We start from the raw sequence: 19,834 nt of genomic DNA on the forward strand, positions 1-19,834 counted from the left end.
ACTAACACATCTGTAGGTTAAGACTGTTTAAATGTCTTTCAACAGATTTGTACATTTTTGCAAAAATTACTTTGTCGATAATCTACTTTTTCTATTTATTTACATTTTCCAAATTTTCATAGCTCACCCTGTTAGGTTCTCAGCACTCCCAGAAATTGCAAGGAACAAGTTTATTGAAGCAGGCTGTCCCATTATACTTCAGTGTGAAATCTCAGACCCTACTGCCCAAGTTTCCTGGCTCAAAGATGGAGTCGAACTCCAACAAGACAGTGGACTTGACATCCAATCAGAGGGCACTATGAAGACAATGATCATCCATTCCGCTGAGCTCAAACACTCAGGCGTGTACAGCTGTGAGGCTGTGGATGATCGCATAGCATTCAAGGTGGATGTTGCAGGTGATTTTGAGTCTACATACTTTTTCTCAAAACCACTAACAATGTGTCAAATAACGCTTCATCCACTAAATGCTGTTTGCCCTCATCAGATTTTAACAAAGAAAACATTCATAACCAAATAATCAAAGTCCAATTTTGTTAAACAATGCAATAATCTCCTCACCCCTTTTGCTGACACAAACAATCACTACTATATAAAAAAGATTGTAAAGGTTTCTGAACATCTTTCGAATCGCTTATTGCTATACAATATCACTATATTGTATAGATCATGTCACCTAATTTAGACCTGCTCATTAAGTTATATGTTCAGAAGAACATGCTTCAGAACTACAGTAGCAAATAACATGAGAGATCAACTCATAATATACACATGGACTCAGCAAAGTGTCTCATTCATTAGCCTACGTAAGTTTGAATCTTTTTCATTATTTCATTTCATTATTTCTCATCGATTATCTGGATATATAACTTAGAAAGGCTTTTTTTTTTTTTTTTTTTTTTTGGTAATTCTATGAATTTTGACTGAACAAAAATCCTCTTAGCTCCACCAGTGACGTTCTCAGCTGTTCCTGAGATTGAGAAGAACAAGTCAGTTGAAGCAGGCTGGCCAATCATTCTCCAATGTGAGATATCTGATCCTACAGCCCTGGTCCAATGGTATAAGGATGGATTACAGCTCCTACCTCAATCTGGGGTTTACATCAAATCTCAGCACACCATGAGGACATTGGTTATCCAATCAGCAAATGTATCCCACTCTGGGTTTTACAGTTGTAATACTGCTGATGATATCAGCGAATTTTTTGTGGATGTTAAAGGTGACATATAAACCTTATCCAAAGTTTTTTGTTATATAACTAACAAATACATCGACTTTGTAGAATTCAGTTTCCATTGGGTGAAAGCATTCTTCTCTACCTTTCAACAGATCCATTCTGCTGCTTTTATGGGCTCCTTAACCATTTCCCTAATGCAGGAATATTTTTGAAGCTTCACAAGTTTGTTTGCAAGTTTTCCACCAACTACTGCCATCCTTAGATGCTATTTAACCACCATCTTTGTTCTCTTTACTTTAAAACAAAAATTACGCTGGGCAAGCATGCCTTGTAACCATTATTACCTGTGCTTAACAGCACTTCATTCTCACAAAGCTTTCATTAACTGTATTCTCTTTTTCTTTGTATTTCATTTGGCTTTTAGAGTGGAGAAAGAGTTCTACAGGGCTGGCCAAGCAATCATCATCCATGCTTGAATCGCATGCTTAACATGTCATACTTGTGTGACTAGGTAAAAGCAGCATAACAAAAAACTAATGTTCACTTCCTTCTCATTGCAGCACCTCCTGTGACATTTGCCTATATACCAGAAGATGATCTGCACAGAAATATTGTGGAACAAGACAATCTACTCCTTTGCTGTCAAGTGTCCAGGTCAGATGCTACAGCACAATGGTACAAGGATGGAGTAGAGTTAAAGTCTAGTGACAATGTCCTCATAGAGGCAGAAAACACTTTACGAAGGCTGATCATCCTGTCAGCTCAGCTGTCAGATTCTGGAACATATACCTGTCGTGCTGGAGATAGTGCCTTAATATTTAAAGTTAACGTAAGAGGTGAGTAAATGCATCTATATTCCTACCAAGTTAAAATCTGATAAAATTTACAAGGCTATTTTTCTTTGTTTTGCTTTACAGAACCTCCAGTGATGATTGTATATCCCAAGGAAGATGTCCACCTTGATCGCTATGTTCCTGAAGAAATTGTCCTCAGCTGTGAACTTTCACGACCAAATGGAAAGGTGACATGGTTCAAGGATGGACAGAAACTACAAGAGAGCGAAAACATAAAGCTAAAGACAGAGGGTCCATATAGACGGCTAAAAATTCTGCGCAGTGGTGTTGAGGACTCTGGAGAATATGTCTGTGACACAGCTGATGATTCAATATTCTTTAATCTAAACATAAAAGGTATCAAATTCAACTTTAAATATAGCATGTACAAGAACAACAAAATAATCACAACAAGTTATTCAACTGGATAAGATTAAAAAGACATTTTTTTTTTATCTTTGAATAATTTTCAGAGATGAATTGCATGAATTCTGTGCAATAAGGTCAGGAACGTGCATTAAGAAGAACATAAATAAGGTCAAGTTTGACGTCATGTTAACTTTTGTGGCATGTTTCCCTAAAGAACCACCGGTGCGGATAGTTTCTCCAAGCCAGTCCCAAATGGAACTTTGCCAACAGACTTCTGAGAGGATGGTCTTAAGCTGTGAAATCTCTAGACCCAATGCCAACGTACGTTGGTATCGAGATGGTCTTGAAGTGGAGGAGAGTGACAGCCTAATTCTGGAGGTTGATGGTGTCTATAGGAGGCTTATTATCCCAAAACCTACCGTCAAAGACTCTGCAGAATATGTCTGTGACACTGCTGAGGACTCAGTAACCTTCTTTGTAAATATTGCAGGTATGTCAAAGACCCTACATTTAATCATTCATAATTTAAAGCAACTTTCAGTTCTCAGTATCATTAATGACTTAATTTCTTTGTGCAGAGCCACCAGTTAGGTTTATTCGGCCAAGGAAAACAACCTATGCAGTAGAGAAACTTGTTGGAGACATTGTGGTCCTTGAGTGTGAAGTGTCTCGACCAAATGCTGAAGTTAGCTGGAAGAAGGATGGAGAAGAGATTGAGGAGAACATCAACATTACTATCACAGAGGATGGCACAAGTCGACAGTTAACCATTCACTCCGCAGCTTTGGATGATGCAGGGCAATATGTCTGTGATGCCAGAGATGATGTAATGGACTTCCTAGTGAAAATCAAAGGTACATTTCAGTGATAAAGAGATTTTTCTTTTACAAAAACGTACAAAATCCATCACTTGCAACCAACTAAAATTCTACCCTCATCCTTCCAGATCCACCACTGAAAATTCTGCGGAAAGCTGACATAGAAACAAAACGCCAGTTTGTAGTATCTGATGCGATTGTCTTAAAATGTGAGATCTCAAGAGCAAATGGGGTGGTCAGTTGGCTTAAAGACAATGAGAAGATTGAGGGAAAGGAGCATTTCATCTGTGAAGAGGAAGGGGCATTCAGATCTCTGATTGTTCTGAGTGCTGAGTTGATGGACTCAGGAGAGTACATTTGTGATGCACAAGATGATAAAGTTGTCTTCACTGTTACTGTAGAAGGTACTACTTGTTTACCACAATGAAAAACATGTATGTACACGGTTAGAGAAGATGTATAAAACTTGTACCTTTAGCTTGTCATTTGGGCAGTACCCTTAAAGGGTTAGTTCACCCAAAAATGAAAATTCTGTCATTAATTACTCACCCTCGTGCCGTTTTACACCCGTAAGACCTTCGTTAATCTTCGGAACACAAATTAAGATATTTTTGTTTAAATCCGATGGCTTAAATTTTTTTGGCACACCAAAAATATTCTCGGCGCTTTATAATATTAATATTGAACCACTGTACTCACATGAACTGATTTAAATATGTTTTTAGTACCTTTATGGATCTTGAGAGAGGAAATGTCATTGCTCCCTATGTAGGCCTCACGGAGCCATCGGATTTAAACAAAAATATCTCAATTTGCGTTCCAAAGATTAACGAAGGTCTTACGGGTCTGGAACGGCATGAGCGTGAGTAATAAATGACAGAATTTTCATTTTTGGGTGAACTAACCCTTTAAATGTACTCTTTCTTACCTTATCTACCCACCTTTAGGTGTAGATAAGGTACAAAGCTGTACCTTTGATGGTACTGCCCCAGTGACAAACTGTTATGGTTTTTGTTGTCCTAAAAAAATTTACATTTTTTTTTCTGACAGTGTACAAAAATAACTTTTTCTTTTTGCACAGAGGCTCCAGTGTCCATTGTTGGAAATTCAGAGAAGCCAGAACATCACATTTTAATGACAGGAGATGAGCTTATCCTGGAATGTGAGGTATCACGAGCAAATGCTATAGTCCAGTGGTACTGCAATGGAAGTTTACTACAAGAGGATTCACGCACACACATTGAAAGCAGAGACACAATGAGGAAGCTTGTGATATCAAGACTTCAGACATCTGACTCTGGAGAGTATCTCTGTGATGCCATTGATGACAAAATGATAACTAGGCTAACGGTTCAAGGTAAATTTACCAGTAGCATAGCCAAGAAAATGAAATTTCATATGTATCAACTGAAAAACACTAAATAATAACACAATTCCTTTTCATAGAACCACCATTCAAATTCATCAAAAAAGAAGAAAGAACAAATATTTCAGCCTATGAAGAAGACAGTGTGACACTACGTGCCACTGTTAACAGGGTCAATGCCCCAGTGAAATGGCGAAGGGGTCATGATCCAATCCGAGGAGATCGTTTCCACACAACAAGTGATGGTAACACCCACTACCTTACTATTAACCCACTTAAGAGATGTGATACTGGAGAGTACACATGTCACGTGGGATCCGACGAGATGCACTTCAGTGTCCAAGTCAAAGGTAAGACTGGGGAATGAACCATACATTTCTACGAAATTGTTATATGTACTAATAATTGATTGCTTGTAAAGGTCTGCAATAAAATGTTGTCTTTACTGTTTTGTAATCAGCAATGAAAGTGAAATTCTCCAAACCACTGGAAAACATAGTGGGACTCGAAGGTAGTGATGTGGTTTTAAAATGTGAACTGTACAAGTCAAAAGGAGATGTTCAGTGGCTTAAGGACAGCCAAGAGATTGTGCCAAACAGACATTTTACAATCAGAGCTGATGGTCGAGTGAGAAGCCTGACAATATATAACATCACAGAAGATGATGCAGGAGAATATGCTTGTGAATCCAAAGATGAAAGGACATCAGCTGCTGTAGTGGTCAATAGTAAGTAAAATTCTACCAAAGGACTCTGCAAAAAGTTTACCTGAAATCAGGAACAATTCACATATTACTTAAGTGCCAACTTCTTTCTCTTCTTTTCCCAAGTTCCTCGCATTGTGGAGTTTATTGCGGAGCTACACAACATAACTGTCATGGAAGGAGAAGATGCAACATTTAAGTGTGTAGTGTCTCCAGAGGATGCAAAGTTGGCCTGGTTTAGAAATGGCCAGCCAATTTCATCAAATGATAAGTTCAACATCTCAAGTAATGGATTATGCCATATGTTGCATATCAACAAATGCCAAGTCTCAGATAGCTGCAAGTTGACTGCTAAGGCTGAAGGTGTGATTTCCAGAGCTATCCTTCAGGTCCAAGGTAGAACATCATCTATCATTATTTCATTGCTTTGCTTGATTAAAACAGATAAATACACAAGTCAATATTGGAGGGTGGGGGGGGGAGCAATTTGAACAGTATATTTAACTATTAAACATTTATTTTCAGTATCAACATATTAAAGGGTTAGTTCACCCAAAAATGAAATTTCTGTCATTAATTACTCACCCTCATGTTGTTCCAAACCCGCAAGACCTTCGTTTATTTTCGGAACACAAATTAAGATATTTTTGATAAAATCCGAGAGGTTTTTTATCTCCCATAGAAAGCAACGAAATTACCACATTCAAGGTCCAGAGAAGTAGTAAAGACATCGTTAAAATTGTCAACATGACTACAGTGGTTCAACCTTAATGTTATGAAGCAACGAGAATACTTTTTGTGTGCAAAAACAAAATAAAAATAACGACTTTATTCAACAATTTTTCCTCTTTCCTGTCAGTCTCCTACGCAGTTGATGCAGTGAACGCAGTGCAGAGCTTCCGTTTTTACGTCCGAACGCTGGCTCAGTATTGGCCAAAGCTGTTCACGAGAGCAGCACGATGCATGCGTGTGATGCTGACACAGGAGCCGGCCAATACTGAGCCAGCGTTCTCACGTAGAACCGTCAAGCCTGCACCGTCTATACAACATAAAGAGTGTAGGAGAATGACAGGGGAGAGAAGAAATTGTTAAAAAAAAGTTTTTTTGTGCACAAATAGTATTCTCGGCACTTCATAACATTAAGGTTGAACCACTGTAGTCACATGGATTATTTTAACGATGTCTTTACTACTTCTCTGGACCATGAATGTGGTCATTTCATTGCTTTCTATGGGAGAAAACCTCTTGGCTTTCATAAAATATACCTTAATTTGTGTTCCGAAGATGAACGAAGGTCTTGCAGGTTTGAAACTGCATGAGGGTGAGTACTTAATAACAGAAATTTCATTTTTGGGTGAACCAACCCTTTAAGTGAGAAATTAATCAATAGGTTATTTTCTACAAAATGGTATTTGGAGTGTAGAGAGTGGTATTTTCTTTAAGAGCCTGCACAGGTCTTTAATGTCATGTCAACATGTTTGAGTTTAATAATGACCCTTTCAGGCATGCCTGAATTGTTGAAAAGGTGCTTATGATGGCTTGTGCTTAACAGCTTCTCCAGTTAGAATTCCACTCTTAACTGACAGAGACAAGTGTTACTACAGCACATAGCAATGTAGAACGAGGAGCTGTACTCCAAGCACACGAAATAATGTTGTTCTTATTGGTTTTGATCATTGGTTTAGAGCTTCATAAAGTGTTAAAAACTACTACGGGGAAAGATTTGATCAATTACCCTTATCTGTATTTAGAGGCGCAGGTACTTTTCACAAAGAGCATGGACCCGGTGGTTGCAGAGGAGTTTGGTGAGGCAACGCTTGAGGTGGAGGTCAGCCTTGAGACTGCGGAGGTGCAGTGGATGAGACAAGGAGTGGTTATACATCCAGGGTCCAAATTCACCCTGAAGCAGAGTGGCAAAAAACGTTCTCTCACAATCCACAAACTCACCCTTTCAGACCGAGGCACCTACAGCTGTGAAACGCTCCATGACCGCACGCAAGCCAAGCTCAGTGTGGAACGTGAGTCTGCAAATGCTGACCTCTTTCTCACTATGTGCTGTTGTTAGCATTTCTCTACGGTGATGGTCCCTCATTGTTGCCCGTTGCGATGTTGTTGTCTTAAACAAACTGAATCAAGTAACCAAGAGTAATGCGAGCAAGAGGCAGCTACTTTAGTGACACTTGTTCCATGGTTTGACAGCAGCAAACAGGTGATTGGCAGACCACTTATTGAGTCCCAGGGAGCAGCTTTCTGTATTGACATTAGATCAGAAGAGCTATGATAATTCAATTAAGCATGTCAAATGAGAACTAGATCAAGAGCTGGTAGAAGGTCTTGGCTGAGTAACCTTTTAATTCCTCTTAGTTGCCTGTGAAACACAGATATTATGAGAGGAGGATAAAAGTTACATGTGTCTCTACTCACAACTAATTTCCATTGCCTTTGATTGTTAGCCGCCTACATCAAACTTACCAAACAAGCTTTTCAATATCTCTTAATATAACTTCTCACGATAAAATTAATTTGTTCTTTAGCAGACAAACAATTAATTACCACTGATAAACATTACTTTCAGGATAGCTAAAGAAGATAAAGCTGTGTTGTACAAATGAGCAAGTGATGAGAGAAAGTCTGTGCTTTGGCCGTTCCTGGCACCAACTATGAATCTGGATCTGTTTTCATTGCAGCTAAATTTATGCACTGGCCTTCAAAATCTAGGGTGGTGTCACCAACTCTCTAAAATAAACCACCCTTTTCCACGGGGAATGCCTGTCTGCCTGTCTGTTTTGGAATACTTTTTAAAAAATGTTGGCATAGCCCTGATTGAAGGCAGGATTTAGTGTATTGCTAACACCAAGCGGACAAAACCGAGCCAATTAATTCACCAACTGTTGTTCTATTTTTTTCTCTTTATAATCTTTACCTTTCATCTTAATCTCTTTCTCTTTCTTTTCCAAACTCTTCACTGATTTCTAACTGCATCACCACTGAACTATACTCTTTTTGCTTGTCACGCAGCACGGAAAATCAAGATTCGGAAAGGTCTAACTGAGATCCAGACTTACGAACGAGAGACAGCTTCTTTTGAAGTGGAGCTGTCACATAGCAATGTGGAGGGTGTATGGCAGAAGGATGGGCATGCTCTCAAAAACAACAACCGTTTGCGTATGACTGCAAAAGGACGGGTACACAGCCTTACCATCTCCAGCCTGACCTTGGATGACACTGGCACCTACATATTCTCTGTTGAGAATGTCAGATCATTAGCAAGATTGAATGTTAAAGGTACTGTGCAAATTAAACTATTTTTATAGTAGAGACTTAAATTTTCATTTTGTTTAAACTTGTTTAAAAAACATCCAAAAGTCCTTAAGAGAAACTTGAAAAGCAACACAGCATAAGATATTAAGACTTGTTTTCCTAAATTGTATCTTATCTTACTATACTGTATATGTAGGTTGTATTTTTCATGTTTTTAAAACAAATGTAAAAATCTGTCAGTGCAGTAAGACAAAATACACTTGTGTTAAAGACACATTCTCAGGAAACAAGTCTTAATATCAAATGTAGTATTATCTCAAGTATATTTATCTTCAAGGATTTAAGACTATTTTAACTGGAAAATTAGATTGAAAATACTCATGTAGGATTCAAAGTTAAAATATATTTAAAAAAAAATCAAAGTCAAAACAACTCTTAATCCAGTTTTAATTGAAAAGACAACTAAAGTAAGTCATTTGTTGGCTGACTTCTTAAAGAGTATAAACACTGTGGCTGTGTGGCACCTTTAAAATATTACTTTGTTTATTTGAGCCTGACACGTCACCTACTGGCTCAACCAATGACATACGTTTGGGGCATGGCAACCCTTAGGGGCAAACATACACTTGGTTTGAACAGTTACAGAAACCCTGAGAAGAGTTAGTTTAGAAAACATGTTTGTGAACTAGTGGTACAGAAATTACACAGATCACCTTTAAAGATGCTGTAATTCAGCCATTACATTCCAATTTAAGGCCCATTCACTCCTAGAACAATAAGTATAAAGATAACTATAACGATAACTCTATTTGTGTCCACACCAACAAACTATATTTCGAGTGAATAGCTAGTGTAATCGATCTAATCTAACAGTGAATTTAGCTGACAAAGTCAATATAGTGGAATAAACAACTTTTTCACTGCAACTTCAAAGGAAGCAAGACAATGTTGTCGAAACTAGCGCTGTATACCTGAGGTAATTTTATGTTACACTGTTTTGCTAGCCTGATCTCATTAATGATCTCATTAATACTTCTCACCATTTATTCCGACCGATTGTTTTCCATACATCCATTTTCTTTAAAGTATCATTGAAAAGGGAGTTTTACTTGTCAAACAGTGGTGGCTTTTTCTGGACCTCACCGATTAACTTCTCCGCAATGTCGTCTGCCATTTTAAATGCGCAAGCCCTTAGAATGGACTCTGATTGGCTCTCAGTGTTTTATCATTCAACAGCTGGGAAAAAAATCATTCTGAAAGTGATCCCAGCGATATAGTTTCTCTATATCGTTATTGTTATAGCTGTGGTGTGGACAGTGCTATTCTTTTATATTTAGAACAATTTTTATAACTGTATCTTTATCGTTATCTTTATAAATACTCAAATTTGCAAATACTCGTATTTACTTATTATGATATTATTACTCATATTTACTTAAAGGTATACGGGCTTGCAATCATCTGTCTTTTGTTTCTTAATTGCCTTGGCAACAATTAACTTATAAGGGGTGGAATCTGCCCATGATTAACTTAGTCGTGAGAGGTAAAATTGTCCAGGGCAATGATGTAAGTCCTCAAACTGGTTAAATTTCTGATGCTGATGACAGTACAATGGCATGGACAGACAGTTTTGCTACTGCTCTTACTATGTGTCAAGTTACACATATAAAAAGATATGGATCACATGATCGGACTCCAGCTACCGAAACATTTCAAACATTCACAAGCATAAGGTGCTGGTGTAAGGTAATCTCTTCTATGCCAAGTCACTCAATAGGGCTTATCCTTTGGAGTCACAGAGCTGTCATTGAGGATGACAATAACATGTAAATGCCACTACAACAAAGGACTCTTCTCAAAGTCCTCTAAGCACAAAGCTGAGGTATGGTTAAATGATAAGCTCCTGTTGTACTAGACAGATTGACTTGTACACAGTTGACTATGTGATCTCAAAAGTCAAACAAGGGCAACCAGAGGTAAATAATAATTAATAAGAGACTTGCTTTTAAGATCACAGCCTTTTCAAATGTGATCAAAATGGTTGTCTGTCAATAAGCTGATCAATGTCAAATGTAGTCTAATGGTGAATGTCCACTTCAGCGGCAAAACTCCGCCCAGTCCCGCTGATAATGCTAATTATCAGTAAACTTTTATAAACAATTTTATAAACTTTTGTAAACCCAGCCAGTATAATTACAATGAAAGCATGCAAACTGCAATATTTAACATATATTTATAATAAATGCAAAGCGTCCAATGTGTAAACAATACGATTTACACGCTAAATCAGGCATAAACTCCAGCACAATCTGTTTATTTTTAAACACTCAAGACAGAGGTCACTACCTGAACTTCACAGTGATTGGGCGCCGCCCGCTTTTTTCACTTGATATTTGCATAAAGTCGAGAACTGCCCAAGATTTTTGATGCTCTCGGCTGCTCTCAACACTTTCTCCGGTCCGCTGTCAATCCTACAATTCGCCGCACAAATGTGAAGAACCGTATACAACATATGTATATCTAACATATACAAAGTTCTGTCATGAAACTCTAGATGCGCAGGCTAATAGGTCCTTAACTCAACCTGCTCGTAATCACATCATTATCTATAGGACACAGATGATTGGTTCCTGGCCAATGAGCTCACGTGCTCAATCTTCAAATACATGAGTAGCATTTGCCTTAGCAGTGCAGCGCGCTTTCAGAAACCCTCCACCTTCCCCAGCTCCACCTGTATAGATCTGCTATGGGTAATTCATGTACGCTATATTGTACAGCAGCAACATGTCTTACTTGCTCACAGCAGAAAACACTCTGAAAGTTGTCATAGGCCTGGGTGATAAAACGGTATCGATATTTATCGACGGTACGTCTTAATACGGTACACTTAGAAAAAATGTTCGATATAACTCTCGATATAGTTTCACTTAAATGCGTTAGAATGTAAACAGACATGAAGTTCGGTTGCATGAACAACTCTCAAGTTCGCGGTCACAAACAGACGCGCTATGAGTGACACGCAAATAAGCTGCTGTGGAGTTCAGTTGCGCAATCGCCACGTGAGATCAGAACACACAAACACATGAAAATGAGTGCTGTACCTGCCGGTGACGAGGAGATTGTGAATAAAACAGGACATGTAAGCTCGTCAGTGTGCAGTTTCATGGTTTCCTTACATCTTACAGTTGATCTACTTCAAAGTTCATCTTGAGAGAGCAGTTGTCACGTCGGTATTAGCAGCTGCACAGTGTTTTCAACCACACAGTATCTTTATTTCTGTGTTACAAATATTCAAATTATCACCAAAATACTATAGTTTAGAAATAAACACTAATGTCTATGTTATCAATCAAAATTGAGCAAATCAGCTTTTGAAAGAGACTTGGCGCTGAAAACGACGCATTTATCGATTACATTGTTTCACCACCAGGTGGCGACAAGTGAGTGTTAAAAAAATGTATCTGACATTGAATCTTCATTCAACAGATTCTTTCAAATACATTGATTCAACCAGTAATGAAACAAGAGTATTTATGAGTGAGTCATTGAATCATACATCCAAACAAATTTTATAAAAATAAATTAACTCAAATAAATTACAAATTTTAAAATAGACTGCAGCAATTATTTTGTCAGAACCTCTAGTAAATTACGTTATTTCGTTTAGTTGTCATTCAGAATAGTGACCTTAGTTTGACAAAACAAAAAGTTTCTCAATTTATCCAGAATTGTGCAGCAAGTTTTTTTAATGCTTATTTATTTTATCTTCATATAAAATAAGAAAGATTTACATTTTATTTTATTTCAAATTATTTGTTGTTTGCCTTAATTAAAAATGGTTAAATTTTTCTACTGTTCTTCTTTTGAAAAAAGTTTATTAAATTTTTTTTCAATAATTATCGATACCGAACAATATGAACAGTGGACATTATATCGTGATAAAAATTTTTAGCTGTATTGCCCAGCCCTAAGTTGTCATGACAGAAATGTTTTTAAGTCAAAAGTAATGTTTTCACATAGGCTGACAAGACTCCTTTGCTTCCTCAGAAATCCCAGTATCAATCTTGAAAAAGCTTGAGGATATCAGGCAACCAGAGGGATCTGGTATAACCCTTGAATGTGAGCTGTCACGCCACAACGTAGACGTAAAGTGGACAAAGGTAAAATTCCATGACACTCCCACACCCTCTTGCTGCAGTAGATTAAAAATCACTATTATTTTTATGTTTATTATTTGAAGTGGCAATTTGTTTCTACAAAACAAAGCGGGTGTCTTTCACTTTCAGAATGAAGTTCAGCTTAAACCAGGAAAAAATCATCGCATTTACTCTATGGGAAGAAAGTGCTTTCTACATATCCTGAAGTGTGAGCTGGGAGACTCTGGTTTATATGTGTGTGATGCTGGGGAAGCTAAAACATCCTGTTCAGTGGAAATCTATGGTAATAACAGAGAGTCTGTTAAATTATCATCACATTTATCTGTAGATTGTATACTTTCCTGGTGATTATTTAAATCTAAATCTTAATCCTCCAGCTGAAATAATGCATTCTATGTTCAACACTACCATCTACTGGTACAGATACAAATTTGACAAAATGGAAAGCATTTTCACTTGCTGTTTTAACTAGTAATATATTATGGAATTACGCAACACCTTTTTATGTTTATTAACATTTCAACAGAGAGGGAACTTGAGATACTACAAAGCTTAGAGGATCTGGATATTCAAGAAGATCAAAATGCAGTGTTCATGTGTGAAGTGTCACTGGATGACGTGCCCGGAGAATGGTTTAAGAATAAAGAGAAGATAAAACCAACCAGCACCATTAAGATCCGCCAGGAAGGTTATTCTAGCACCCGTTGCAAAACTTTGCCTATTTCCAAACATTGACCACTCAACCTCAGTGAGTATTTATATCAATATCTGATCATGACTTTTCTGTACCATGTTTTTTTAGGGACTAAGCACTTCCTCCTCATATGCAACGTTAAAGGAGACGACTCTGGAGAGATCAAGTTTGTAGCCAAGAATGTTGAGTCTACAGCTTACCTTGAGGTGGAAGGTCTGTATGTTTAAGTCAAGCACACACTACAAAACCAAAGCTTGTCACCCTCTTTGATGAGTAGTCACAGATGTTATGACATTTCAAACAATTTTGAAATGTGGCCAACCAGACATCAGGTATTTACACTGTCCCGACAAGTAAGAGAGCAGCGATGATGACCAACAGCCAAAAACAAAAACTGAAACCTGTTTTCCAAGCACTCTTTCATCTATATTTATGGTTTTTTTTCTCATTCTGTGCAAATTATTAACTTTCACATTACTATATGCATACGTTTTTAAAAGTTCAAGATCATACCTATAGTTAGGGATAAGAATGATCTTACAACTGACACACAAAGTCAGTGATTAATTGTATAAAATGCACACTAACACAACATAAAGCAAGAAATGGGTCTTTAAATGCGTGCAGAAGCTTCAGTCTTGCACATAGCATTACACTACTGTTAAACAGCTAATGTCTTGAAAATGTGTATTCTTTGTATCATAAAATATTTAATTATGGCTCACTAATTTGATTGGACATTAGAGGTCGACCAATATTGGATTTTACCGTTACCGATAACTAGGTTGGACCATACTTGCCGATAACCGATTAATCAGCCGATAGTTTTTAAAACGGATACTGGACAAAAAAATAAAAAATTATAATAAAAAATAAAAAAAATAAAATAACACTAAGTAAAACAGTCCTGAACTTTTTTTCTAAATAAGTACTGAACCATGAAAATATGCTAAATGAAATAAATCTAATATGGATATATTAATTATATGAATAAATATTGAAGTAAACAAAAGACATTTAAACTGAAACAAAAAGTAACACTGAAAATGTATTAGTAAATGTTAAAATTAACAAACTATAAATGAGCAATACTTCTACAGCATTTATTAACCCTAAGTGTTGCCATTTCAACAGTCATGCTATAAGATGATCATCTTTAAATATCTACGGAGAGAACTGAAATATTATAAATGTATATTATATGTAGCCTATAGTCTCTTACTTTCTTTGCCTCTATTTTAGAACACTTGATGATCATCTATTCCAAATACCAAAATATGTATTGCAGTGATGATAAAAAAATGAAATCGTTTCTGATTTCTGTTTCTGTCGGCTGCATGAACTTATTTGCTTTCACACGTTGCTTTAAATATGCAACTTCGCTGGCTAATGAAAGCATAAAAGTGACCAGCTGAATATACACTAGTGCAAATAGATGAAAATAATCGTGACATTAAACATTTGGGTCGGATTTGCGTGCATTTTGTCATATTGTTTCAGACGCTTGAGGTGCTACTAATGTTCGCGTCCTCTCAGCCTGATCGCAAACATAGGGTAGCCTAGCACTGCTGTTCTTTCTCTGCTAATGCAGCATCTAGTCAGCAAATTAATTACTTTATAATGATATGACAACATGTACTGTAGTGTACTGTATTCATACCGTTTCGCTGTCGGTGTTTTAAATGCATATAAGTGTCAGCAATCTCCTGCAGCGCACTGCCTCACGTGTCAAAGTAAACAACAGCGCAGTGTTAGTATTCATTTGGCCTCTAGAGGCCGCTATTCTACCGTATTATGACGAGCAGACCCTTTTCAGCCGCTCCAGTCTATGCTCCAGTCTCCTAATATAGCTCTTGCAACGGACGCAACCCGGAAAAACTATCGGCAAGGATTTTTGCAGATAATGATTGTTCCACCAATCAACTATCGGTGCCGATTAATCGGCAAAACCGATACATCGGTCGACCTCTATTGGACATATTGCATTCCAAGAGTGAATGAAGACTGGTATAAAAGCAGTGGGGCATTTCACTGTTTTTACCACACTGATTGTCCATGTTTACTACACACAATTCCAAGTCTATGGTTCTAAAACTGTAGCCAAATGTTTAATACAGTTGTTGGCAGAGCAAAAATAAAATAACCGGACATATTACATCACAAACGTTATTCGTTATAACAGCAATATCACACTCAAAATGCTTAAAACTACGTCTTTTTATCTCCACAGCACTACCAGCAAACATTGCGAAACCACTTCAGGATAAAACAGCTCTAGAAAAAACCCGTGTCATACTGGACTGCACTGTGACCAATCCTCGTTGCAGCATTCGCTGGTATAAGGGACCTAATGTCATCCTGCCCTCAGAGCGCTTTGAGATCTGCAGTGAAGGGTGCTATCGAAAACTTGTGATTCAGCAGGTGTTGCTAGAGGATGAGGGCACCTATAGTGTTCAAGTTGGGAACTACACATCCTCAGCAAAACTAACTGTTGAAGGTGAGACAAATTCAGTCCTTTCAAACCAATTAAGAGTAGCATGACAACAGTTGAATGTGAACTGGAATGATTGACAGCAACAACCCAATACTTCTTTAAGCCGTCAATCATACAGTTGTTCATTTTGATTTGATAATAACAAGGCTTTCTCATACAGAATATAGAATGAAACAAATGTATGTTTGCAGTACATTTTTTTAAACATTACATCTTGATTGTGGGAACGTCCAATTTTCTTAATGCAAGTGGAACGTTATTTAAAAGTTAGAATATATTTAAATTAGGGATGCACAATATAACATCACTATTATGGTAATGGCAAATATGTCAAAATTAATATTTATCCATATTACATATTGTAGGGTACATCATAATGTTGATGCCAAAATTCACTTATAGCAGGGTTATCCAAACTCGGTCACAGTAATTTTGCCAGGTAATACATGTTCCTGGATCAACATATTTTGTTGATCCTGGAACAACATTCCAAGTCCCAAACTTTAGTCTTAACCCTACCCATAACTTATCCCTAATATCAGAGGGAAATTATAGGTGAATAGCACTGATGTAGAAGCACCTAACCCTTGTTGTAAGCCTAAACTTGACATAAACTGTAAACTTGTCCCTCAAATCTGATTGGTTCATTGGAATGTTGTTCCAAGATCAACAAAGATGTTGATGGGCTGTGTTTAAGTGCAATTTTTCATACGTTTTTTTTTTTATGTAGAATACCATTCTATAGGGCCTGTGTGTATGCTTGGGCTGTTGGGAAAACATAAAAAATACACAAATGAAAATGATAAAAATACAATAAACTATAACAGTCAGCTTAGGGTAGCTACAGTACAAGTATTATGAGGTTAAATATCAAAATAACTCCAATATCATACACTACAGTTGTGCGGGGTAGGGGTAAATTAAGCGTGATCTGCTGTGACGCTTGATGCTTCCTCATTTCCTCATTGCTCCGTCCTCCAGCCCATGGCCCAGAAACCGATCGAATTCAGCCATCTTGAAAGACATCTCAATTCTCTAATTGCACCACGAGGATACACAGGTGTATCCTTCCCTCGCATCCTAAGTGGGTGGAGTTGAGACTTGAGGAAATGAAACTAGGATGCACAAATAAGAAATGAGAAGCACCCTATGTTTAAAAGTGGAGTTAAATACAGCCATGTTGTACTTGGTGAAATCACGTTCACCTCCAAACTCGGTCCTGGAGGGCCACTGTCCAGCAAAGTTTAGCACCAACTTGCCTCAACAACACACCTGCCTGGAAGTTTCTAGTATGCTTAGTAAGACCTTGATTACCTGGCTCAGGTGTGTTTAATTGGGGTTGCAGTTCACTACAGTTGACATTGGCCCTCCAGTAGCAGGATTGGACACCCCTGACTTAGAGCATATAAACTATTTTTGCAGTTTATTTTTTCTTAAACGTATCAGCCGCAACGGTTATTGCTCAAAATAGCTATCATCTTATCTTATTTGTCTTATTATTTGACCATTTCAAATTCGGTGCATCCCTACTTAGCCTAAATCAACAATACCTTGATATTCTGCTTGCTAATATCTAATATTTAGAAGAAAAATCAGGACAATAAAGAAGTGTTTCCTAACGTTGTGACAACTTCAGTCAATCAGTCAGTCAGTCACTTCTGTTAGGTGGGATGTTCTCAATGAAGTTCAAATTAGCTTCTTGGCGCTAAGATGAATCAGTCAGGAAACTCTCTCTCATACAACGCCTATTCTCGTAAGAAATTACCTCACAACTGTCTTAATATTCGGTATTATTCGACGCCAAATACATGACAAATGCTTCCTAACATGTTTTTTTTAGCAAAATTATTAAGCAGTTTGCCTTTCGAACTACCTTTGACAAACAAATCTCTGGACCGCTCTGGGTGTCAAAACTTACCGTCCGTCAGCCACTTGTACTCACAGCGCCAAATTTCCACTGCAGTTCCTACGATAACCGGCAGATGGCGATGTCTCCTTATTACACATAGTGTACAATACACTGGCCACAAAACATTAGAGACATTTCATTTTGAAATGGACAACTTAAATAAAACTAAATTAAATATAGTATCTTTTATTTAGGTCAGTGTCCAATGATAGATGTCCAAGATGGCAAAAGACAAAGTCTTTTAAAATCTAGTTCAAAATGCCTTATACATGTCATTCATATTTATGTTGGTTTCATACATTAAATTTTTTTTAAACCTGTGCTTTTCATAAAATGGCCAAAATAAAATGATCGACAGCCATAAAGGGTTTTGGTGTTTTAAAGTTTTCTTGTGTCACGACAATAAAATGGCTACCTGCAAATTAGCTATGTCATACTGACTTTAATTTTGCAGATAAAAGCTTTTCAGATATTAATAGTATGCATATTTAAAAGAAAACTGCTTCATTGTTTGTTTGTTTAAAGAAATAGGCTAATAGAAGATTATGGCAATTTCAGAAATTAAAAACATCGTAGAGGAGCTTTTGTCTATATTATTTTAATGAGAAAAGAACTTTGTGGTCTACATTGTACTGCAGGAAATAAAAACATTTTGCATGCACATAACTGGGATAATATAACATGTGCCAATGTGGATTGGCATTTCCTCTCTGTTTAAACAGCTCAGTCAGTCGTGATGGTGCGAGAGCTGCAGGATGTGGATGTAACTGCTCCTGCAGATGCATGCTTTGAATGTGAAGTCTCTCTGCCTGTGGTCAAGGCACCTACATGGACCCTGAAAGGGGAAACACTGCATCCTGGTCCTAAAGTTGTGGTGGAGAAAATGGGAACTGTTCATAGGCTCACTCTTAAACAAACTTCCGCAGACATGAGCGGCATTGTGTGCTTTATCACAGGAAGAGTTAAAAGCACTGCACATCTGTGTGTCATAAGTAAGTCATATATTTTGTTATAGACAATGTGCATGTTTATATACAGTATAGCAGAGTTGAAGTTTATATGTATATTTGTTTATATACTGTACATATATACTGTATATCATTACCTTTACTCTGAATATGAGACATTTCTGATGCCTATTCTTAGACATGGAGTCTGGACTTGTTTTAATAAGAACTTGATACTCAGCATGGGCCATGTGATTTTTATAGTGGTATCCAGCTGAGGGTATATAGTTTATCAACTGACTGCTGACTTGTTGATTTCTTTTTTCTTTTTTGCAGGTAACCACTGAGAATCAACACATATGCACTTACGGTGCATAATACTCAACTATGCCACTATTTAAATACCAAATGAAATCATGAAATCATTAAATCTATTTTCTTTCAATGTGTTTGAAAGTGAGGCTTATAATTCATTTATTTTAAATCCAAATTTATTTAAAATCTTCAGTGCCATTTTTGCACATTATATCCCATTCTACGTGGTTTACCATCCATTAGGCTACAATTCTTGAATATTGCGCTGTCTAAATTTATGATCAAACACGTTGTGCTTTATTAAAATAAAATGAACAGCACCAGGCCAGACACCCATGTAATTCACCCACGTTGTTATGACTTAAATTTCTTGCACAGTAATTTGGTATTTAATTTTGAAATTTGTGTACTACTGTATATCCTTGTATAGATATCCTTTGTTTTGTTTTTTATTATTCTTGTTTTGTGGGATGCAGATTAAAGTGAGGTCAAGGCGTGTAATTAAAATGTGCAGGGCCAAAGATGATCAAAAGAGGGTTTGGGACGGAAAGTAACTTTAGCATATGTAACAAATACTCTGAGTTCATGAATACAGCCATTTTACAAATTAGGGAAACATTTACAAATAAATGGAAATGCTTTTGAGAGTTTTAGTTTTTTTGCTTCTGCTGTATTAAAAAGGTAGCCTATAACAGTTCTTGCCTTTTGCTGAAGTATCCAAATAAGTTCAAAAGTGCTGCAATTTTCCCTGGTTTAGCTATCAATATCTTTCAATAAAATTTGAAAACAAA

General features: G+C 37.1%; 1 protein-coding gene across 1 annotated transcript in view; it reads left to right on the forward strand.

Moving 5' to 3' along the window:
- obsl1b (obscurin like cytoskeletal adaptor 1b) overlaps nt 1–19,834 on the forward strand; it is a gene marked incomplete at its 5' end in the record, with an annotated part of 25,450 nt that extends 5,616 nt beyond the window's left edge. Inside the window, 18 exons of the mRNA XM_051906063.1 lie at nt 1,738–2,013; nt 2,095–2,367; nt 2,594–2,869; nt 2,958–3,233; nt 3,326–3,601; nt 4,279–4,554; nt 4,644–4,913; nt 5,024–5,290; nt 5,393–5,662; nt 7,018–7,284; nt 8,285–8,551; nt 12,575–12,687; nt 12,814–12,967; nt 13,211–13,372; nt 13,487–13,591; nt 15,609–15,875; nt 18,504–18,773; nt 19,065–19,834. Coding sequence (XP_051762023.1) covers nt 1,738–2,013; nt 2,095–2,367; nt 2,594–2,869; nt 2,958–3,233; nt 3,326–3,601; nt 4,279–4,554; nt 4,644–4,913; nt 5,024–5,290; nt 5,393–5,662; nt 7,018–7,284; nt 8,285–8,551; nt 12,575–12,687; nt 12,814–12,967; nt 13,211–13,372; nt 13,487–13,591; nt 15,609–15,875; nt 18,504–18,773; nt 19,065–19,075 — 4,076 coding nt within the window. The remainder of the gene's footprint in view (nt 1–1,737; nt 2,014–2,094; nt 2,368–2,593; nt 2,870–2,957; nt 3,234–3,325; nt 3,602–4,278; nt 4,555–4,643; nt 4,914–5,023; nt 5,291–5,392; nt 5,663–7,017; nt 7,285–8,284; nt 8,552–12,574; nt 12,688–12,813; nt 12,968–13,210; nt 13,373–13,486; nt 13,592–15,608; nt 15,876–18,503; nt 18,774–19,064) is intronic.

The sequence above is a fragment of the Ctenopharyngodon idella genome, chromosome 9 (assembly GCF_019924925.1).
Source record: "Ctenopharyngodon idella isolate HZGC_01 chromosome 9, HZGC01, whole genome shotgun sequence".
In the NCBI taxonomy this organism is placed as follows: domain Eukaryota; kingdom Metazoa; phylum Chordata; class Actinopteri; order Cypriniformes; family Xenocyprididae; genus Ctenopharyngodon; species Ctenopharyngodon idella.